Source organism: Engraulis encrasicolus, chromosome 6 (genome assembly GCF_034702125.1).
Source record: "Engraulis encrasicolus isolate BLACKSEA-1 chromosome 6, IST_EnEncr_1.0, whole genome shotgun sequence".
Lineage (NCBI taxonomy): Eukaryota > Metazoa > Chordata > Actinopteri > Clupeiformes > Engraulidae > Engraulis > Engraulis encrasicolus.
The window spans coordinates 14447383-14469222 of record NC_085862.1 but is presented as its reverse complement, the minus strand read 5'-3'; the positions used below and the strand labels follow the sequence as shown (position 1 = coordinate 14469222).

At 44.6% G+C, this 21840-nt stretch overlaps 2 protein-coding genes across 2 annotated transcripts in view; both read left to right on the top strand.

Annotated features, from left to right (window-relative positions):
• The window catches only part of xpr1a (xenotropic and polytropic retrovirus receptor 1a), a 185819-nt gene extending 175981 nt beyond the window's left edge, over positions 1–9838 (top strand). Inside the window, exons 12-15 of the mRNA XM_063200742.1 lie at positions 4563–4729; positions 7215–7354; positions 8707–8928; positions 9571–9838. Coding sequence (XP_063056812.1) covers positions 4563–4729; positions 7215–7354; positions 8707–8928; positions 9571–9628 — 587 coding nt within the window. The 3' untranslated portion in view covers positions 9629–9838. The remainder of the gene's footprint in view (positions 1–4562; positions 4730–7214; positions 7355–8706; positions 8929–9570) is intronic.
• A 6538-nt stretch (positions 9839–16376) lies between these two features.
• The window catches only part of sin3b (SIN3 transcription regulator family member B), a 41617-nt gene continuing 36153 nt past the window's right edge, over positions 16377–21840 (top strand). The window contains exons 1-4 of the mRNA XM_063200732.1: positions 16377–16873; positions 18064–18170; positions 19419–19572; positions 21026–21487. Of these exons, the coding sequence (XP_063056802.1) occupies positions 16766–16873; positions 18064–18170; positions 19419–19572; positions 21026–21487 (831 nt within the window). The 5' untranslated portion in view covers positions 16377–16765. The remainder of the gene's footprint in view (positions 16874–18063; positions 18171–19418; positions 19573–21025; positions 21488–21840) is intronic.

Genomic DNA, 21840 nt, shown 5'->3' with positions numbered 1-21840 from the left:
TTTACAAAGCAATTCAGGGTTTCAGTCTAGATAAGAGTCTATGTTTTAGGGGGGTTGCTACCTGACACAATTAGGAAATTCATTTGTTAAAAGTGTGATTTTAATACAGTATGTGAATGGAAATATAGACACTTTGGTTTCAGGGGCCCCTTGCTTTTTGGGCCCTTGGGTCTGGGCCCGGTAGGCCAGTGCAGTTCCCTGAATAGTCCTGCTCAAATGCATGATGATTACAGTGATGACCCAGCTGAACTGATTACGGTTTATGAATTATGACGGAGGTTGTTATTGCGGAGATACGCGATGCTGATTGAAGGCAAGCCAGCTGTTGCAAATTATTTGATTAATTAATCCAGTAGTCATCAAGTGTTAAATTATTTACCAGCTATTGTGATTAGAATGTCGCTTTGAGGTGATTACCGTGAGTAGCTCCCACTCACTCTTTTTGCCTCTGTCTCTCTGCCTCTCTCTGTCGCTCTCTCTCTCTCTCTCTCTCTCTCTCTCTCTCTCTCTCTCTCTCTCTCTCTCTCTCTCTCTCTCTCTCTCACACACACACACACACACACACACACACACACACACACACACACACACACACACACACACACACACACACACACACACACACACACACATTTGTGAAACCAGTAGTGTGTTTGCGTGTGTGTGTGCGTCTGATTGCGTGTGTGCGTGCGTGTGTGCTGTATTAGCGTTACTTACCGTCCACAGTAGACAGGCAGCTGTAGTGTAGTGATGTGTGTCATGACCTTGTCTGGTCGGGACATCAGTGTGGTTGATCAGGATGTATTGACTGTAGCATTTGATTCCTACAGCAATGTCAGCCACTGTCACTTTCCATAGTGGCTCATGTGAGCACAAGAGACTAGACAGCCTATTCAGTACTGCAGCTCAGGGGACATGATATGAGCACGCTAACGTGCCGATATACATTACCATTTGAAACTCCAAACCATTTGTAGGGAGGGATGGGGAAGGGGGGGAGGTCGTGGGGTGTTGTCCTTAGATGTGCACTTTTTTTGGCATGATTTTATTCACATATAGTAGCCCATTCTGCAAGCCGTACCTCCTGTTGCACGCTGTAATAGTCACTCTGGAATAGTTGAATAGTTAGCTACCATAGTTGAATAGTTAACTACCATAGTACTACATCTGATACAGGGCCTTTTGTAATGCAATATGACTTGGTCATTGCCATTCTGGTAACAGCAAATGTCTTAATAATGGCATGTCTTAATGGCTTAATGTAACTGTTTTTTTTTTTTTCGACAAATCACATCTTGCACAGTGTAAATCAGGGGTTCTCAACCTTTTCCAACTTGGAGCCCACCTGAAATTTTAACATATGTTCAGGGCCCACCTATGACCCAATAAACAATAAAACTCAAATAAATCAATAGCAACACACACAAAAATGTTATTTGGAATGTACATGGAATACCGGGCCCTGGCCCACAGTTTGAGAATCACTGGTGTAAATTACCTTTTGAACTGCATGGATGGATGACTCATGCTGCTTGCATATCAATTTGGACAGCACCAGTGACTCACCTGCCACTCTGCATTCGTTTACATAATTGTGTCAGGCGCTCACTTCATTTCACTACAGATATAGGAGACATTTTTTTGTCAGATTTACATTATTGCTCTCAGCCTAGCCTTTGGGATATACTGTGGCCTGTTTATTGGCCTGTTTGTTAATGACTTACAGGAGCCAGAGTGGCTGTATTAAATGGTTCTGGTGTGGAATGGAGCCATCAGTCTTTGGCCTTGAATTGTCCTAGATGCTGTGTGTACGTGTGGGGCAGCCATGGCTCAGTGGTTAGAGTGCTGACCTTTAGATCAGAGGGTTGCAGCCAGGGTTCAAATCCCACCCTTAACTTCATCCATGACTGAAGTGCCCTTGAGCGAGGCACCTAACCCCACATTGCTCCGGGGCCTGTAACCAATACCCTGAACCTAAATAACTGTAAGTCGCTTTGGACACAAGCGTCAACTAAGTGTAATGTAATGTAAGGTGTGTTGGGACAGACCAAGTGTGAAAGTGAAAGCCCATTGGGAAACTCCAACTCCCATTGTCATTGTGACACAGCACTCCACAGCACAAGTGAACACTGCACACAACAAAATTGCATTTATGTCTCACCCGTGCAAGGGGTCAGCCCTCAATGGCACCCCATTGGAGCAGTGCGGCGGGACGGTACCATGCTCACGGTACCTCAGTCATGGAGGAGGATGGGGAGAGCACTGGTTGATTGCTCCCCCCCACCAACCTGGCGGGTCGGGAGTTGAACCAGCAACCTTTGGGCTACAAGTCTGACGCCCTAACTGCTTACCCATGACTGCCCAAGTGGAGCTCCCAGTAGAGAGCTTGGGCTGGGTTTTGCCATGTTTGTCTATCCATTTGTGTTGTTTTCCTCTGGGTGTATTTGGGCTGGTTTTGCATCACTCCACTTCCCGTCAGATGGATATGGAGGAGCTGTGGAGACAGACTTGTGGTGCTGAGTCACTGCACTGACTGGCTGCTGCTTGGTAGCTGGATTACCTTGCAACATTTTTTTGTGGTCTTTTTACGACTTTATTGACAGGACAATTTGAGAGGTGGACAGGAAGCGAATGAGGAGAGAGGTGGGGAGGGGTCGGCAAACGACCCGGGCCAGGACTCGAACCCGGGTCGGCCGCATGGCAGACGAGTGCCCCACCGGTTGGCAACGGCAGGGCCGGCTTGGAACATATTTTGCATTATTGTGCTGCTATATTATCAACCTCTCCTTTATTTATTATTAATTGTTTAATCATTGAATAATATCTTTGTTATCCTGCCTGGACATCTTAATTGTCTCCCGACAGTCATTTTTTTTGTCCTGTACAGACATATGAAAATACACAGTACCATCTACATTCTTCCCTGAAAATCTTCATCATTATTCATAGCCAATGAGCAGGGAAGGCACCCTGATAAGCCAGCTTATGGCCTATTAGTGTCTGTCATGAAATGTAATGAGCCAGACGATTGTGTGTGCTCACAAGACCGTGACGTGACGCTGATGCTCACAGCGCCAGCATGGGGGAAAGCTTTTGGTAACATGGCGCCCTCTGCTGGGGGAAAGACGAAAAACATCATTGATCTTTTTTTTTTAACCTTTTGTCATGATTTGCCATCACTTTCATTCTTACATTGCTGTCACATTCACAGTGTGTTGTCATGATATTCTGTTAAAATGGCCTTGTTAACCTTTTATAGCAGTGGTTCTTAACCTGGGGTGCGGGCACCCCCTGGGGGTGTGCCAGAGATTTCAGGGGGTGCGCAGAATTCTGTTTGTGTTGAGGTTGCAAAATGCCTGCGAACATTATAATTAGGCCAAATCAAAACCAAATTAAAACATGTTCCGGTCCCCATGCAAAGTCATTGGTATTTATTAATGTCTCAAGCAAGAATCATTGTAATTAATCACTTAAGTTCGTTTTTAGTGCATAGATATGACTAAAAGTTTGGGTTGGGGGTGCGCAGCTTGTCTTGTCCATAGGTAAGGGGGTGCGTTAAGGAAAAAAGGTTAAGAACCACTGCTTTATAGGGCACACAAATATCAGCTCTTGAGTGAAAAAAAAGTTTGACAGGCTCCAGGCTACTGCAGATTGGTCAAATGTCATGATGTCACTATCAGTGTGAAAGCCTGATTGCCACTTAGTTGTACACCCTTGTAGAGAGGCATGGCAGGGGCATTTGTGATGGGTGTGCAAGTAATCGGAAGAGATCAAATATAGGCACTTGCCTACAGACATGTTTTTGTATCCTTTTGGTTTAGTTTTGGGAAACTTGTATTTGTTTTGGTCGTAATTATGGGGGCAGCCTAGTGGTTAAAGAGATGGACTTTAGATCAGAGGGTTGCAGGTTCGAATCCCACCGTTCCACTCCCTACCTCACTCCATGGCTGAGGTGCCCTTGAGCAAGACATGGACTCTAACCAATACCCTGCACTTAAAGTAACTGCAAGTTGCTTCAAAAGAAAGAAGTTTACCGCACACTTCCTTGACTTTATGCTTGTTTATTCTGAGAGAGAACAACGCGTTTCGCCTTTATGCGTCATCAGGTTCGCTCACAGTAGGGACACATAGGAGGCGAAGCGAACGAAGTGAAGAGAGGCGAAATTCAACCATCATCAGGTCGTCGCAGCTAATCAAATGGAATGGAACAGTTATGTTGTTGATTTGATTGGGCTGCGGCAGGCGAATTCGCTCCTCATTTGCATAACATTAAACTTTCTTTAATAATTTCGCTTCGCCTCGCCCCTGTTCGCTTGCTTTCGCTTGCCTTCGCCTCTCTCGTAGGAATGAATGGCGAAGTTCGCTTCGCTTGACCAAATTCGCGTCTATGTGTCCCTACCGTTAGACATAACTGCAAGTTGCTTTGAATAAAATGTCAGCCAAATGCCATGCTATACAATGTAATTGTATAATGTTCTTCGTTCTGCTCCAAACAGAAACTTGTAATATAATTAATTATAAATGTAATAATGTAATTGTATCATTTTCTTCTCTTCGCTCAGAGCTGGGCCATGATGATGCGGACGTCTTCTTCTACCTGCTGATCATCTTCTCCACAGTCAGCTCCTGCTACACGCTCATCTGGGACCTGAAGATGGACTGGGGCCTGTTCGACCGCCTCGCAGGGGAGAACACCTTCCTCAGAGAGGAGATCGTCTACCCATCGAAGGTACGGAGAGAGGGAGGGGGGAGAGGGAGAGGTGGGAGAGAGAGTGTGAGAGAGAGAAAGAGAGGTGGAAGAGAGAAAGAGAAAGAGAGAGAGAGAAAGAGAGAGAGAGAGAGAGAGAGAGAGTGTGTGAGAGAGGGAGAGCGAGAGAGAGAGAGAGAGAGAGAGAGAGAGAGAGAGAGAGAGAGAGAGAGAGAGAGTGAAAGGGAGACCCATACCAGGTTTTCAATAAACTTCAATAAACTAGCTTGAGGGTCTTTAAAACAATTTACTTAAAGGAGAAAACATTGGGCCCTTGATTTCACATTATAAACTCTTGTTCTACTCACCCCTGTGTGTTGTGTGTCAGTTGGAGCCCTGCCGAAGATATTCGGCCATGAAACCTGTTCATTCTGATTGATTTTCTCAAAGTATTTACTTATTAACCTGAAGAGGCCGGTTATGTTTTTAACACATCGTTCCATTGGAGCTGTAGAATGTTGGTGAAATTCTAGAAGAACTGGAGGAACATCCTTACTACTCCTCAAAGGGTTAACCTGTTTGTCCCCTCGCCACTCCTCAAATACTGTTTTCAGGCTGACCAGAACGGAGCCAATTACAGTACGTTCAGCACTAAAGTGCTTACCTGTGAACTGCCCGTGTTCATACCGAGCTCTGAACTTTTTCTGCACTTGATTGTGTTACCCGGATGAACCAGTCATGGTTCGTAGAGAACAAATAAGTATTTTGCGGTTCGCATTGCGAATCAACTTTCCGGTTTGCGAATGCTAAGATCTGCGGCATGAACACAACGGCCGGTTCGCGATTAGGAGCGGGAACGGGCACCGGCACCGTTCTCCGTTGGTCTGAATGTCCCCTTAGTGTTGATGTGTCTGTCCCCTCTCCGCTCTGCAGGCCTATTACTACTGTGCCATTATAATGTGTCTGTCCCATTGGCCTATACTGTATCATTGGTCTGTCCCCTCTCCGCTCCACAGGCCTACTACTACTGTGCCATCATAGAGGATGTCATCCTCATAGTCTTAATGTGTTTGTCTCCTCTCCTCTCCTCTCCGCTCTGCAAGCCTACTACTACTGTGCCATTATAGAGGTCGTCCCCTCTCCTCTCCTCTCCTCTCCTCTCCTCTCCTCTCCTCTCCTCTCCTCTCCGCTCTGCAAGCCTACTACTACTGTGCCATTATAGAGGTCGTCCCCTCTCCTCTCCTCTCCTCTCCTCTCCTCTCCTCTCCTCTCCTCTCCTCTCCTCTCCACTGTGCAGGCCTATTACTACTGTGCCATTATAGAGGTCGTCCCCTCTCCTCTCCTCTCCTCTCCTCTCCTCTCCTCTCCTCTCCTCTCCTCTCCTCTCCACTGTGCAGGCCTATTACTACTGTGCCATTATAGAGGTCGTCCCCTCTCCTCTCCTCTCCTCTCCGCTCCATAGGCCTATTACTACTGTGCCATTATAGGGCCTTTCCCATTACTAAACTCTACCCCTATCCCTACGCCTTCCCCATGCCCCTCATGCTTTCCAACGAAGCTGTAAGGTGCAGGACTTGAAACGCAACCGCTACGAATTGGGATATCCCTTCGACAATCAAGGAATGACACTCACAGCTGTCACTACTTCCATGCATTAGGTTGACGTTAATAGCGATTTTTTTCATGTGCGTTTCACGGAGAAAAGGGCCATCACACATGAGGACAATGTTAAACTTAGTACGATGGAAAAATTATTACCACTTCAAAATTGTCAATTGCGGCGAAAATAGTTAAACTTGTGTGCTGTTGTGGGTGCCGTGGCTTGCCGCCAATTTTCAAATGAATTCGCAATGCATTCAGGGAAACCTGTCGAAGCCCTCCGTCGACGGAGTGTGGTGTCGGAAAATCTCCGTGCGGAGGGGTTCGCGCACCCCTACCCATCTGTCTGAACGTGAATCGGGATGTCACTACGCCTACACGTGGACGCGCAAAATGGAGGCAAAGGGGATCGGCTTAGGGCCAAGGGGTGTAAGGGGATTCACCCATACAGGTCGTCCCCTCTCCTCTCCTCTCCGCTCCGCAGGCCTACTCCTACTGTGGCATCATAGAGGACTCTGCAGGCCATCATAGAGGATGTCCTTACTCTTTACTCCTCATGTTAATGTGTTTGTCTCCACTCCTCTCCTCTCCGCTCCGCAGGCTTATTACTACTGTGCCATTATAGAGGTCGTCCCCTCTCCTCTCCTCTCCTCTCTACAGGCCTATAACTACTGTGCCATTATAACCTGTTTGTCTCCTCTCCGCTCCGCAGGCTTATTACTACTGTGCCATTATAGAGGTCGTCCCCTCTCCTCTCCTCTCCTCTCCTCTCCTCTCCTCTCCTCTCCTCTCCTCTCCTCTCCTCTCCACTCTGCGGGCCTACTGCATCATAGAGGACTCTGCAGGCCATCATAGAGGACGTCCTTATTACTCTTTACTCCTCATGTTTATGTGTTTGTCTCCACTCCTCTCCTCTCCTCTCCACTAGGCCTACTACTACTGTGCCATTATAGAGGACGTCATCCTGCGCTTCGCCTGGACCCTGCAGCTGTCCCTCACCTCCACGGTGCACTACCACTCCATTGGGGATGTGGTGGCCACCGTACTGGCCCCCCTGGAGGTCTTCAGGTGGGGGGAGATGCACACACACACACACACACACACACACACACACGCACGCACGCACGCACACACACACACACACACACACACACACACACACACACACACACACACACACACACACACACACACACACACACACACACACACACACACACACACACACACACACACACATTCGGAAACTGGGGGACATTGTGGCCACTGTACTGACTCCCTGGGTGTCTTCAGGTGGGGGACATACTACGATGCACTGCCTAATAAGCTCCAAAAAACGTTCTTTAATTGTAATTTAATTGTAATTTATTATATGGTGTAACGTCATCGGTCGAATGCTCCACTCATTTCAACGGGGCTCCCCCAACGTTCGCACGTCTGTTATTTTTCGATAACGGACGGGTTGGTCTATAACAGACCGCTGTCAATGGCAACAAGACTTTTCACTGCTAAAGCGACTTTTCAACAAGACTCTAATCAGCTGCTGTGATAGACAAGACCTGTTGTCCTGGCTAGCTGTTGCCTAGCGGTGTTCCACAACGGCACTGTTTTGTTTTGCGCAGCAACAATCTTAACATTAAATAGGCCTAAAGAAATGTCCCCGCCATGTGTGAATCATTTAAGTATATCCATATAATAAGCGGGTTAACTTTCGGCGAGTCGGTCGCTTTGTGGAATAGCAGCACTTCAGAGAGAACAAGACCCCTCCGCTCCGCGTCGGGGTCTAAAGATTCTCTCTGTCGTGCTGCTATTCCACGGTAGCGACCTTCTCGCCGAACGTTAACCCTTACTTACTCCAGTCCCTGGAGCAGTACGATGTTAAGTGCCTTATTTAAGAACACACAGCCATTGGGTGAGGTAGGGATTGGAAGGGTGGGATATGAAACTGCAACCCTCAGCTCTAAAGCCCACCTCCTTGACCACTAGGCCATGGCTGCCTTTAATAAGAGCAATAATATTAATATGAATGTTCTTCAAATTATTATTACACACTCCTTAATGGGTTAAAGTGGCTAGTAGGTTGGTCTTTTCTACCAGCCAAACTCACATTTCACCAGCATTTGGCCGGTTGGCTGGTGTTAATTAAAAGCCCTGACTATTATTATTATTATTATTATTATTATTATTATTATTATTATTATTATTATTATTATTATTATTATTATTATTATTGTTATTGTTGTTGTTGTTGTTGTTGTTATTGTTATTACTGTTATTATTGTTATTATTGTTATTATTATTATTATTATTACTATTACTACTACTATTATTATTATTATTACTATTATTATTATATTTGTTATTATTATAATTATTAATAATAATAACATCCACTTTGTTGTCTCTGCCTCCTGTGCCAGGCGTTTCGTGTGGAACTTCTTCCGCCTGGAGAACGAGCACCTGAATAACTGTGGTGAGTTCCGTGCGGTGCGGGACATCTCGGTGGCGCCCCTCAACGCGGACGACCAGACGCTGCTGGAGCAGATGATGGACCAGGAGGACGGAGTCAAGAACCGCCAGGGCCACAAGAAGTGGAAACGCAGCTACAGCCTGTCGCTACGACGACCGCTACTCTCCTCACAGTACGGCTCACAGTTTCTCTCTCTCTCTCTCTCTCTCTCTCTCTCTCTCTCTCTCTCTCTCTCTCTCTCCGTGACCTCTATGTCTTTCTCCATATCTCTCTGCACACTGATCACGCCGTCATCCTTTGTTTCTCTCTCTCTCTCTCTCTCTCTCTCTCTCTCTCTCTCTCTCTCTCTCTCTCTCTCTCTCTCTCTCTCTCTCTCTCTCTTTCTTTCTTTCTATCGATCTCTGTCCACTGATACGTTTGTTCTTTTTTCTCTCTCTTTCTCTGTCAATCTTTTTCTGTTCCCTTTTCTCTCTTTCTTGTTCTCTCACACTCTTCCAGTTTTCAGTCCCTCATCTTCCCCTCTTACTGTATAGTATCTCCCCATGTTCCTCATATGCCCCCCTTACAGATACAGATTCTCTGTATCTGTGTTCTCACTCTCTTTCTTTCTTTCTCTGTTTGTTTTTCTCTGTCTGCACTTTGTCATGACAGCACACACACACACACACACACACACACACACACACACACACACACACACACACACACACACACACACACACACACACACACACACACACACACACACACACACACACACACACACACAGTCCAAGAAGGATACTGAGGTTCTGATCTGCTATCCCCCTTCCAGGTCCAAGAAGGACACTAAGGTTCTGATCGAGGACACGGACGATGAAGCCTTCAGCTGAGCAGCCACTGTTGCCACCGCCAACGTCGCCATGTTCCTGCCAGGACACCCATCCGTCCTCCCCTCTCCTCTCTCCTCTACGTTCCTGCCAGGACACCCATGCGTCCCCTCGCCTCTCTCCTCTCTCCTCTCTCTTCTCGCTTCTCTCCTCTCTTTCTCGTCTCCTCTACGGTCCTGCCAGGACACCCATTCCCTCCTCTCCTCTCTCCTCTCCTCCGCTCTCCTCTCCTCTCTCCTCTCTCCTCTCCTCTCTCCTCTCTCCTCTCCTCTCCTCTCCTCTCCTCTCCTCTCCTCTCCTGTCCTGTCCTCTCCTCTCCTCTCCTCTACTCTCCTCTCCTCTCCTCTCCACTGCCCCCTTGATCTGTCCATCAAACAGCTGCCTCATCACGCATGACCTCCTCCGGACTCATCAAGACACACACACGCATGCACGCACGCACGCACGCACGCACACACACACACACACACACACACACACACACACACACACACACACACACACACACACACACACACACACACACACACACACACACACACACACACACACACACACACAAACACCTTGTTCCAACCCTCTCACGTGCACCTAGAGGAGGAAGCTGACCAACTGAAGCACAACGACATGATCATGTGGACAGTTCAATACAATTCATGACATCAGGACAGTTCAATAGTAGAATAACAACGACAGAAGAGTCAGGACACACACACCCACACACACACATACGTTTGCCGATATTATGAACACACAGGCACTTCTTGGGATTTTTCTCCAAGTATTTTTTAATCAGACTTTTTAAATCATGTTGTTTTTTTGTCACTCTTTGTTAATACTTTTGTGTTTGTATATTTATTTGTCATGACATTTTTATTGAAGATGCATAAATTACAAAAAAAAAATACAGAAATAATAGTAATTAAAAGATTGTTTACAAACCTTATGGTAAACTGAAGCAGAGGAGCATGTTGTAACAGGCAGAGTAAAACAAAGGGAGATGGGTAGATGCAGTGCTTAATTTGTCAAGCGGGAGGACCCGGAGCACAGAGGATGGGTGGCTCCTCCCCGAGGGGGGGTCTGTGATGTCTTTCCATGAGGTTCCGTCCAAGGTTCCGGAGCTCTCGTCTGAGGTTCCGGAGCTAGCTTCCCCTTGCTCCCCCTCAAATTAAGCACTGGGTAGATGGGATTAGACCATTAGACTCAGACACATGTACAGTAAAACAGCAGTGCAGTTTTTACACTTTATATATTTCATGTAGTTGCTCCTTAGAATTCTCGCTAGGAGCATGCATGTATGTAAACAGAATATTCATGCAATACTCGCAAGTGAAAGCCAGAAACTTAATATAATATATCACTACAGACGAGATCATTTTTTTGGTATATATTTCTTTGTATTTTAATGTCATTTGTCATTCGTGTAATTTTGAAAATTAGATTTTATTTTACTTTATTTTATTTATTGTTTGCAGGGATGACCATGTTTGGGTCTTGGGTTGTTGCAATGAGTCCAAATGAAGCCACAGGCTCCCATTGGAGAGTACAGCGCTACTGACCATGTGTCCACTCACTAGACATCGCAATCTGGCCTAGCATGTTTTTTTTATCTGGTCAGAGTATGTGATGAATCAGTGGAATTTCTTGCTATTACAAATTTTGGATTAGTGCCACTGCCCTGTTTTCTTGGGTACTGTCAAGGACAACACCGTAAGGGAAAGCTCTTCATATACTACTGTAGCTATTTGTCAGTCAAATCTCTTCAAAATAAGAGTATTCTGTCTGTTGCCACTGCTCCAGGCAGTACAGTACATCCCTAAAATACACTTCCCGTATCAGAGCCTCTGGAGCGTATTTGCATTGTCAAAACGTTACCCTCGGGGCTTCATACCGCCTCACTGAGGTAAGAAAGCACCAGTAGTTTCCCATTATAGCTAAGCAAAACTGCTATACTAGTTATGGCATCTCAGCCTTTAGTCATCCCTGAACGCACCTGCCAACATTAAAGCTTCTTATGGTACAGTATGAGGCAGGAAGACAAGCAGGCGAATGAGACACTGTTCATTGGTCATAATCGTGCAACAACACTTAGAAGTCAAAGCTGGGGACCAATTAGATTTCCTTTTATTGTTGCCGTGGGCCTTCTGTAAAACACTGGTGTGATTTCAACAACACGTCTGGCATGGTGTTTTCCCCTCCACAAGTTTTAGTACTGCTGAAAACAGATTTATTTATTTTTAATCGGTGGCATTTTTGACTTCTGAAAAAGTGGGGTTGGGAATTTGAGACACGCCATGTCCAAGCACACTGAGTTTGCCTAAAATTGTTCATAAGTTGACCTTTGACCTTATTTATTTACATTGAAAACAGTATTTCACCTTGCCTCGCGGCTAGTCAGTATTGCAGGGCAGTAGTGCGGCTTTGCTTTGTGGCGTGATTCAGTGGGCTCAAAATTACGCTTTTGCACACCTCTGTGGTTGGATATTATCCCAGTGGGGATGTCATTCAAGTGTAAAGAAATCCCGCACACTGTCCATTCTGGATGACCGAAACGATGTATTAAAGTTTGTTGGTGGAATGGACAGTGTGCAGGACTTCTTCACACTTGTGATTCAGTGAGTTACCTGGACCAGGAGGGTTGGTGATATGCTGCAGTCCTAGTAGTTGTGTCCCGGCCGGGAGTGACAGACTTACTGCTTCGCTCTGACCCATCTCCATCTGTGGTCTGGACCTGATCTGGAAGGTGAAGGATAATCTCCCATTCTTTTTACTCTGGCTTCCAACTTTTAAAATAATCAGTGACCACTGCCTCTCTATCTGACTGTAAAATGGATAAAAACAAACTGAACATCCAGCTTTGAGAACTCTGCCTGTAGCATAGCGCACTCTCCTCTTCTCCGCTGTGTTTTCTGAAACAGAACAGCTCTGTGCCATTCATAGTCCCACGTCTCATATAACAGATCTGGATGAAAAATATCAACTCATGACCAGAGCAGGAGTAGGTGCAGTTGACTTTGTGTTTTTCCATGCATGGCCTGATCACTTGTAGACTTGTTTGCGAGCACAATCCGAACCGGTTGTAACTTTGAGAGCAGGGCTAGGTCTGACTTTCACAGGCCGCCTGGCTCTCAGGGGATGGATATACTGTAGTACATGTACTCATTAGTAATTACATGACATTGTATTTGGCAGACGCTTTTTAACCAAAGTGACTACAGTACTCACCGCTTTGCTGTGCTTGTTATGTGCTCTCTGCCCACTCGTGCGCTTTCTCATCGTGTCAACGTGTCTGTACTAAAATCTCTGAGATCTGTACCATCATCGTGTCCACAACAGTGATCAGTTTATGTTTCCTATTTTTAGTGACTTTCGTGCTCAGACAATTTTCAGTGAACCCATAAGACGAATTAGAGAAAAAAAGTGTTCCACTGATGTTGATATTGGCTTGTTTGTGTAAAAAAAAAAAAAGATAAGAAGTAATGCACTCCTTAGCTCAACATTTTAGAATAATGCTACGGTTAGGGTTTAATATTGTGGATGATACTAATCATTGAGAAAGATTGAGCACTCTGATTTTTGTAAGTGTTGTTGTTAGTGATGAATATTTGTGTTTTCAATCACTTTGATAGCCAACATGAGAGTTTGTTCTCAATTGGGCACCTGGATCATTTTGACGTCTGCCACCAAAGAACATCCAGCAATGTGCTGTAACTCTGCAGATCTGCCTTTTCTTTAGTTTTTTTTTTCTAAACGGATTTCAATGGAGTGCTCTACACCTTTGGTTGCCTATGAGTGACACACACACACACACACACACACACACACACACACACACACACACACACACACACACACACACACACACACACACACACACACTGGTATGTCGGTGCACAAAGTCAAATGATACGGAGCACAATCCTCTCTGTCAGACCGCGCCAAACTCACCGTACTCATTACCGCTTTGCCAAGTGTCTTGTATGTTGTTTTTATTTTTTGCCATTGTAAATATATTTTAATTGATTTTTCCATCATGTATATAAAGTACGCATTTTGGTTGTATTGTTAATTATTTATGTACATGCTCCTGCATTTGTGTTAACGAACAGTATTAAGATGATGAGGGATGTTGGGAATGGGTGGGGGAGGGGGGTGGGGTGTTTTGATCCTGCACTCATTCTTATGATGTAAAACCTTTTAAAAATGTGTATTTAAAAGAAGAAGAAGAAGAAGAAGAAAGACAAACCTTAGTGAATATGGACTGTGGTTGATCTTATCTTGATGTATCTTTCTAATGGAGTTCCACCATCCTCGTATCCCAGGGTTTGCATATTGCATTAAAAATTGTTGTGAGTGATCTGTGTTTCACTCAGTTAGACAAGGATGTGGGTCTTGGGGGTTGTGCCAGAGTTGAGAATAAGGCATTACAAAAGTTACTCATTACTGTAATGCATTACTTTTTTGACAGTAAAATGTATTCAGTAACGCATTACAGTTTTTTAGTAACTTGCCCATCACTGGTTGTGGCACTAGTCCTTCTGTCATTCATAGGGTGTGGGCGGTTTCGATATATCTAGAGCCCTCTCCGTTAAAACGTGATGTGCTTACAGGAAACCTTTGTATGTATGTCATAAATACTGATGTAGAAAGCTGTGAAATACAGGACTACTGTAATCTGAAATGCAGGACTACTGTAATCTAAAATACAGGACTACTGTAATCTGAAATGCAGGACTACTGTAATCTGTGTCAACTCTGTGTGAAATGAATCCTGTGGACGCGTCTATTACACACATCAGGGTGTTTTTTTCTAATGTTGATGTTATTAGAGTAACAGAAATGAAGTGCAAAACCCTGTGTCATCTCATTTGTGTCACGGGGAGACATGGCGTGATCATTTTTGTTGACTTGTAATGCCTGCTGAACAGATGCCATTTAAGTAGGTGACCTCTGCATATTTTCTAACTTCTTGATGTTGTATCCTTTCTTCCTTAAATAAAAAAAAACTGTGACGCTGTTTGTAGTTGATGCTGTAGTTGTATTTCAGGTCATTTAAATGGACAAAAAAAAAGAAAATATAAAATAGAACCAGATGTTTGTGGTTATGTGTTTTGAAGGTATTTACAAAGAGAAGTCTTACCCTGAGAGAATAGTTTGTAAACGTTTAGTGTGACATGCTGTACTTCAATGGTTTAACTGATGGTTTCATTTGTATTTCAGTGTACACTTTGGTGATCCTGTCATACCTGGGTTTTATAAACCACGCTTATTTTTAAAATCTTTATTTGGTGTCAGATTCTTTATTTAGTGCATGCTCTGAACAATGTCTTATTGTTAGGAACACATTGTCTCATTACTATTAGGAAAGCATTGAACATGGACATGTTTCCTGGGCCAGGGCTGGGCAATTATTTTTGCCGACACATTGGGTGAAGAATATTGACCAAAGGGCCAGATGTCGCAGGCAACTTGCCCCGTGTCAATAATAACAAATAGTATACACTGCCATAGCTTGTCAGCTTTGCCATTCCAGCACATTATATGGAAAGGTATTTAAATGTAGCCCAAGTACTTGGTTAATCCCTTACCGCAAAGCCATGTTATAACCTTACTGTCACCAAAATTGTAATGGCTATGTCTTAATCTGTTACTTAAGGCTCTCTGTAATGTCATAGCAATGTTGTTATGACGTAGTTGAGTATTTTCAACAAATATCGAATAGGCCCGCCGGCGACCGCAGTAAGAGGCTACCTTTAAGTTCACAAGTCCCCTGTTTTAGGTCGCTATTTTAAGAATGATGAGTGACCGTATGAAAAGTTGTCTGTCTTATAAAGGCTCTGAGGGCCACATGCAATGGCTCAGCGGGCCGCATGTGGCCCCCGGGCCTGAGTTTGCCCTCCTCTGGCCTATTTGCGTAGGCCTATAGAAATTGATTGTCAGTTGATTTAGCTATTGGAATATAGCTCACATTTGTAAAAGCAGAGCAGAGTGCTTCAAGGTGATATCTGTGTCAACAGGGAAGCAGACAGAGGGGGGCAAAGGGACCAGTTGCCCGGGGTCTGAGAAGGAGGACCCAGAATTGGTTTCTCATTATTGTGTGGTGGATATGTTATGATAGATAAAGGTGTACTGTGGTGGTGGTCAGAGCAACTAAGCTGCTCATTGAAACTGTGCTGCCTAGTGCCAAATTTGATCTTTACATTAATATTTACTAAATAATAAACCAATTTACTAGTATGACCAAAGTAAGTGAGTTTTGCAGGTAAAACTGTCTGTTTTTGGACATTCAAAATGGCGGCCCATGGAGAAGATGCCCCTTTTCATGGCCTATGAGAACTGCAATGTCAGTCAAATTGAATAATTTGGTGGTAAGTATTAGAATAAGAATGGGCAGCATTAATTCTGGAAATGAATTACTGTACCAAAAATATTACACAGTCCACCTTTAAGTTTTTTTTTTAATCAGCTGAAAAGTCAGTTCAGTTCTTCACTGCAGAGAAAAATGACTTGGCACCTAATAGCATCATAATTAACAGACATAAATAAGTTTTGCTATCTGTCTGCCTGAAAAAAACCGTAAAAATATGAAAGACAAAAACAAGTTGTTCATAATTATGTGCACTCTGTCCCACAGAGATGGACAGTGAAAGGTCTGTCCTTTTGAAGATAGTGTTGTGGGCGTGGCTTCCGAAGCAGCGAGTGTTAGGCCCGCCTTATTTTGACTGAGATTGCGCAGTAGGGTATCTTCACTTCCGGGCATCGAGACCGCACAGCTGCCGCCGAATTTAAAGAGATAAGGAATAGTTGTTTAAAATAACACCTCTTGGTACCGTTGTCCATAACCGTTTGATTTAAGAGTGCAAAATCGTGTAGGTGCATACCAGTTGTTGGCTTTGAGTCACAGCGAGTTTTGTTTTCTCTTATAGTTGGTGGAGATCTTTTTTTCTGTTGCTGGCTAGCGCGCTAGCTAGCCAGCCACCCAATGAGTAAATGATGGAAGCTAGCATTAGCGATACGTAACGCTACCTAGCTTGCCACCCGACGAAAAACTGATTTGTCGACCGCTTTATATGTACATAAAGCGTCAAAAGAGCCTGGAAAGCAGTCGAATACTATCTCAGTAGCAACCTACTGAACACAATGGCTAAAATTCAGGCACACAGCAACACGAAGCAAATAAACCAAATTCAGGACAAAGCCTATGTTGTACAAAAACAAGTACAACAGCAGCACTTTCAAAAACTGAAGGTAAGACAATGGAAAGATAAAAGTATAATAGCGATTGATAGCGTATATATGGCTATATGCCCAAAGCGTACACGGGGAAGAGTGAATGAGTTGTCCCGTGAGATAGCTAAATCAACACTGTCTTTTCCAGTAACGCCAGTTCTGCATCCATAGAAAATACTGATGTTGTGATATGCTGCGGATGTATGAAATAAGCAGTGGTTATGACTAAGATACAAACGGTGCCGAAAGGCAAGATACGGATTATTTGTTGTTGCTGGTTAGCTTAGTTGGCTATCGTTAAGTCACTCGCTTTCTTATGTTCCTTGTTCCCTCTCCAAGTTCCTTGCTGCTTTGTTTCACCATGTAAAGTTAACCTCCCCCAGTTGATACATACACAAATGTGAAGTTTGTTGAGGAAACAGACGTTTCCGATCTGTACCCCATGAATCATGTTACTATTGGCAGCTAGTGGTTATCTACATCAAGAGTTGTTCTTCGATCGGAGTGTACATTTCTGGTACTAGTTTTGTCTTTGTTTAGCTAGCTGGGTAGGCTAGTTGTCACTTTGAAGACATGCCTCACTGCGTCAACCAACGTCGTCTGTTTATAGTACAGTCATGGAAAATCATTTTGTCTTTGAGCAGTTACAAAATGTACTCGGCTCTCCCAGCGATTCTAGTGAACAACTACATCGTAACGTGTCTATCAATGGCTAAGCAGACAGATAGCAGGTATACATTTCCTCCATTTCTGAATCTGTGAAGCCAGCTGGCTGACAACTCAATGCCTTTTGGTCAGAGAATGTTGTTGACAGACAGGTCGATTAAAATCGCCAGGACGGCTGCGTGCTAAGCAAAAACAAGTGCAAGTGGAGCAGCGTCTCTGCTTGTAGGACACATTTTGCAGATATTTTCGAGGCAAGCACGAATAGCGTTTGCATACGACTGTTTACTCTCTACGCTCGCAAGCCAGCTTAAAGAGTAGAGTAGTGGCATGCCCGGCTTGTTCTTTCAGAGGTGTATTTTAAGCCCTCTCCTGGCGATATCGTCAAGATGGAAGACTCGTGAAACGGCTGTGTGTGTGTGTGTGTGTGTGTGTGTGTGTGATGGGGAGGAGGAGGAGGAGGGTATGCACGTCCTGGGCTGTGTGTGTACATGTCTGGCAATCTTTTCTTTTGACACAATCTTGCACTTGCAACCCTTTTGTAGGTCGAAGATGCCTTGTCATATCTGGATCAAGTCAAAATCCGGTTCGGAAACGAGCCGGGTATATATAACAAATTTCTGGACATCATGAAAGAATTCAAGTCTCAAAGGTTAGTCATGCTCATGCTATGCATCACCTTACAGTAGCACATGAGACCAAGTGCTGTGCCCGCTCCGCTCTACTCATTGATCCGGAGCTGGAACAAAGCTGCTTTGTGCAAAGACCAGCACATTGACAAGCCGGCAATGAAGTGGAGGTGCTATGATGATGGCACTCTTTAGGCAGTAATTGAAATGTAGCTGCTATTGACTACTACACGATGCACTAAATGACTGTCCGAGTCATCCGGCTGTGAGGAAAAGGTCACAGCATGTATGTACAGCTCCTGCCATGCATGGCTTGATAAATGTGATTAAACAATTTCTTCCTTAAGTGATAATGTATCCTGGAGAGCCACTTTTTTCACACAGCCATACAAACTGCAACTGCAGTTTAACCCACAAGTCCCATTGCTGGTTTCAAAAGTGCTGTATTATAAGCAAACCTGGACAAATGGTTAAGTAACATCTGTGACATTGGTATTTCACATGGATCATGTTGTTAAATGGTTAACAGTAGTTTGCTTTTTCATCATTGTATATGAAATATTGTTTTTTTGTTGCCCAGCTATCACTTGAGAAGGAAGCACATGCAACATAATGCTAAACCTCCACTGCCAACAATGCAAAGTTCACACAGAAATTGTTTTTTGTTTTGTTTTGTTTGTTTGTTTGTTTTTTCGGCTTGGTGTCTGATTCAAACTCAAACAAAACTACTTGCTAGCTTTGATGCTTTCATCCATCCATCCATGCATGCATGCATGAGCATGTTTGCAGTACTGACTGTAGAATAGATTCATTAGGGATATTTGTTTTCACATCATTCCGTTCCAGCAGGTCTGGCATTAGTTAGATCTTTGTGGTACACATCTCATTTACTATACATGTAGACACCATTTACACAGGCACACAACCATCCTCATACATCCATTTTCAGTACATATACACACACCTATCCATATACACTCCAATACATATACACTACACTACTCTACACACAACCCATACTTTGACTGTCTACTTTCTATATTTATCTTATCTTCTGTCTACATGTTAAATGTTAATTTGTACTGTACTTGGTATTAAACGCTAGTTGTTACCAGTCACTGTTACCTGTCCTGTCTTGCACTTTGTCAGTCTGTAAAATGTCTGTCTTGTGTATGTCTGTCATGGCATAGTAGAGAGAAAACGTAATTTGTGCATATGAAGAAAGTGACTATAAAAGCTGACTTGACTTGTTTGCTTGCCCTCCCTTGTAGCATCGACACCCCGGGAGTAATAAACCGAGTGTCTCAGCTGTTCCACGGCCACCCAGACCTGGTGCTGGGCTTCAACGCCTTCCTGCCTCCCGGATATCGAATAGAGATCCCCAAGAATGGCATGGTGTTCCTGCAGTCCCCATACTCTGCACAGGTACAGTAGGCTGCTACCTCGAAACACTGTTCTCCGCATAGTTAGGCTGCTAACTCGAAACACGGTTCTCTGTATAGGTAGGTTGTTAACTCTATACACCAGGGGTATTCAATTAAAAGTCACAGAGGGCCAGTTTTTCAAATTCCCTCCAGTGAAGGGGCTGAACATAGAATCTGTATATAACTGCGAGCAGCACTGTGTCCGAGGTTAGGGTGCGAAACAAGAGGATGGCTTACCAGACAGAATAGATATTCGCTTTTCTATTTCTTAGTAGCCTAGGATAGTCTATTTACTTTGACACTGTTTTCGATAAGATTTTACTCTCATGTGAATGCATAGTAGAGATATCCCTATACCAGGGTTTCCCAAACTGGGGTGCGTGCACCCCTGGGGGTGCGCGATATGCTACAAGGGGGTGCGCGAGTTGAATAGAGCAATGGCTGAGATGTGGGTTTTTATACAAAAATTAAGGAACATTACGTTTTTTTGGTGAATTGTATGCTGGAAGGATCCAGCTGAAGAGTCATTTTTAACTCCTAGACTTGTTATGCAACAAGTTCCATTAATGATGGCAAAAAAAACCATCAGGTCTATTGTAAATGAGGATTGCCCAAAATGTGCGGCTGTGCAACATTTGCTTAGGGGGTGCGCGACCCACATTGAAATGTAAAAGGGGGTGCGCAGGGGGAAAAGTTTGGGAACCACTGCCCTAAACTGAAGAGTTGGTTATCGCAAATTATGCTCGGCCACAAATAGCACACATATTGTATTCATTTTGTCCTTGCATTATGGGGGGCCAGAACCTTGCCATCCAAGGGCTGCATCTGGCCCCAGGGCCTCTATTTGAATTGCCCTGCTATACACTGCTCTCCGCATAGGTACGTTGCTAATTCAAAAACATTGTTCTCCGCATAGGTAGGTTCTGTTGCTAACTCAAAAAGTCAGAGAATGCATGCACATCAGTCGCACAGGTGCTGGACCAAACAGAAGATAACGGAAAGGAAATTGTAAAAGTCCGCAACACTGTTCTATGGTCCCAAACACAATGTTTTGAACACTCAGTCCTTCATCTAAGTGCAATTCAGGATGCTAACTAAAAACACTGTTATCAGGGATACAATGGGCTGGCCTTGTCACCGACAGTGAGTGGTGAAGTCACAATAAGCACTATTTTTTTCAATTTTTTCCCCCTTCCACAGCCCAGAGTAGTGTGGCAGTATTCTAACGTTGCATTGTAATTTCGCCAATTTCAAATTCTCCTTGTGGGCACTGCTTTATACCAGGCGACTGAGCCCCCTCAAACTCAAACACACACACACACACACACACACACACACACACACACACACACACACACACACACACACACACACACACACACACACACACCACCATATCACCATATCACCCCTGTCCAGCGGCTCCTCACTCTTGATGTCCTCCTCCTTCCCAGAGTCCTCAGGGGCAGAGCAAGACTCTCGTTGGCACGACAGCAGCAGCAGCAGGAGGAGGAGGTGCAGGGGGGGGTGCAGGATCGTCTGGAGTGCGTTCCTCCTCCTCATCGTCCGCGGCCGGGGGCGAAGGTGGTCCCTCTTCAGCGGCTGGCGGCAGTGGAGAGCCAATGGCGTCGCCCGATATCGTCTCTTCTCTGCCCGCTATCTCGGGGGCTGCTGGGGGGCCCTCGGAGTCTTCGACCTCGTCGCGCCTCTCCTTGCCCCTCCCCCTCCCTGGCCGAGACGGTGCTGGCTCCGCCCACAGCGCCGCCGCCCAGCCATCGGCTGGCTCCTCCCCCAACTCGGAGCCGAGCCCTGTGGAGTTTGATAGCGCCATCAGCTACGTCAACAAGATCAAGAACCGTTTCCTGGACCACCCCGAGACGTACAGGAGCTTCCTGGAGATACTGCACACCTACCAGGTCTGGAAATCTTTGCTTTGCTTTCAGTCTCACTACAGGCATCGGCATCATTTAACACAGTGGTTCCCAACCTGTTTTGGCTTGGGACCCCATTTTTGCACCCCAAATTTCTGGGGACCCCATACACGTGTTTTAGCAACGAAAAAACTAAATATGTGGAGCTAACTTGTATGCTATTAAACCTATAGATATTTATTGAAGTCTAATAATGTTTGTGGCATTTCAGTCCAAATATTTTTCAGGGCAGAGTTGTATTAAGTATAGAAGTACTCTTTCAGGTGTAATTACGACACTAGTAGTATGACATTACTAAGTTGAAACCGTGTAATATCTTACCATCTTATTTGCCAGGC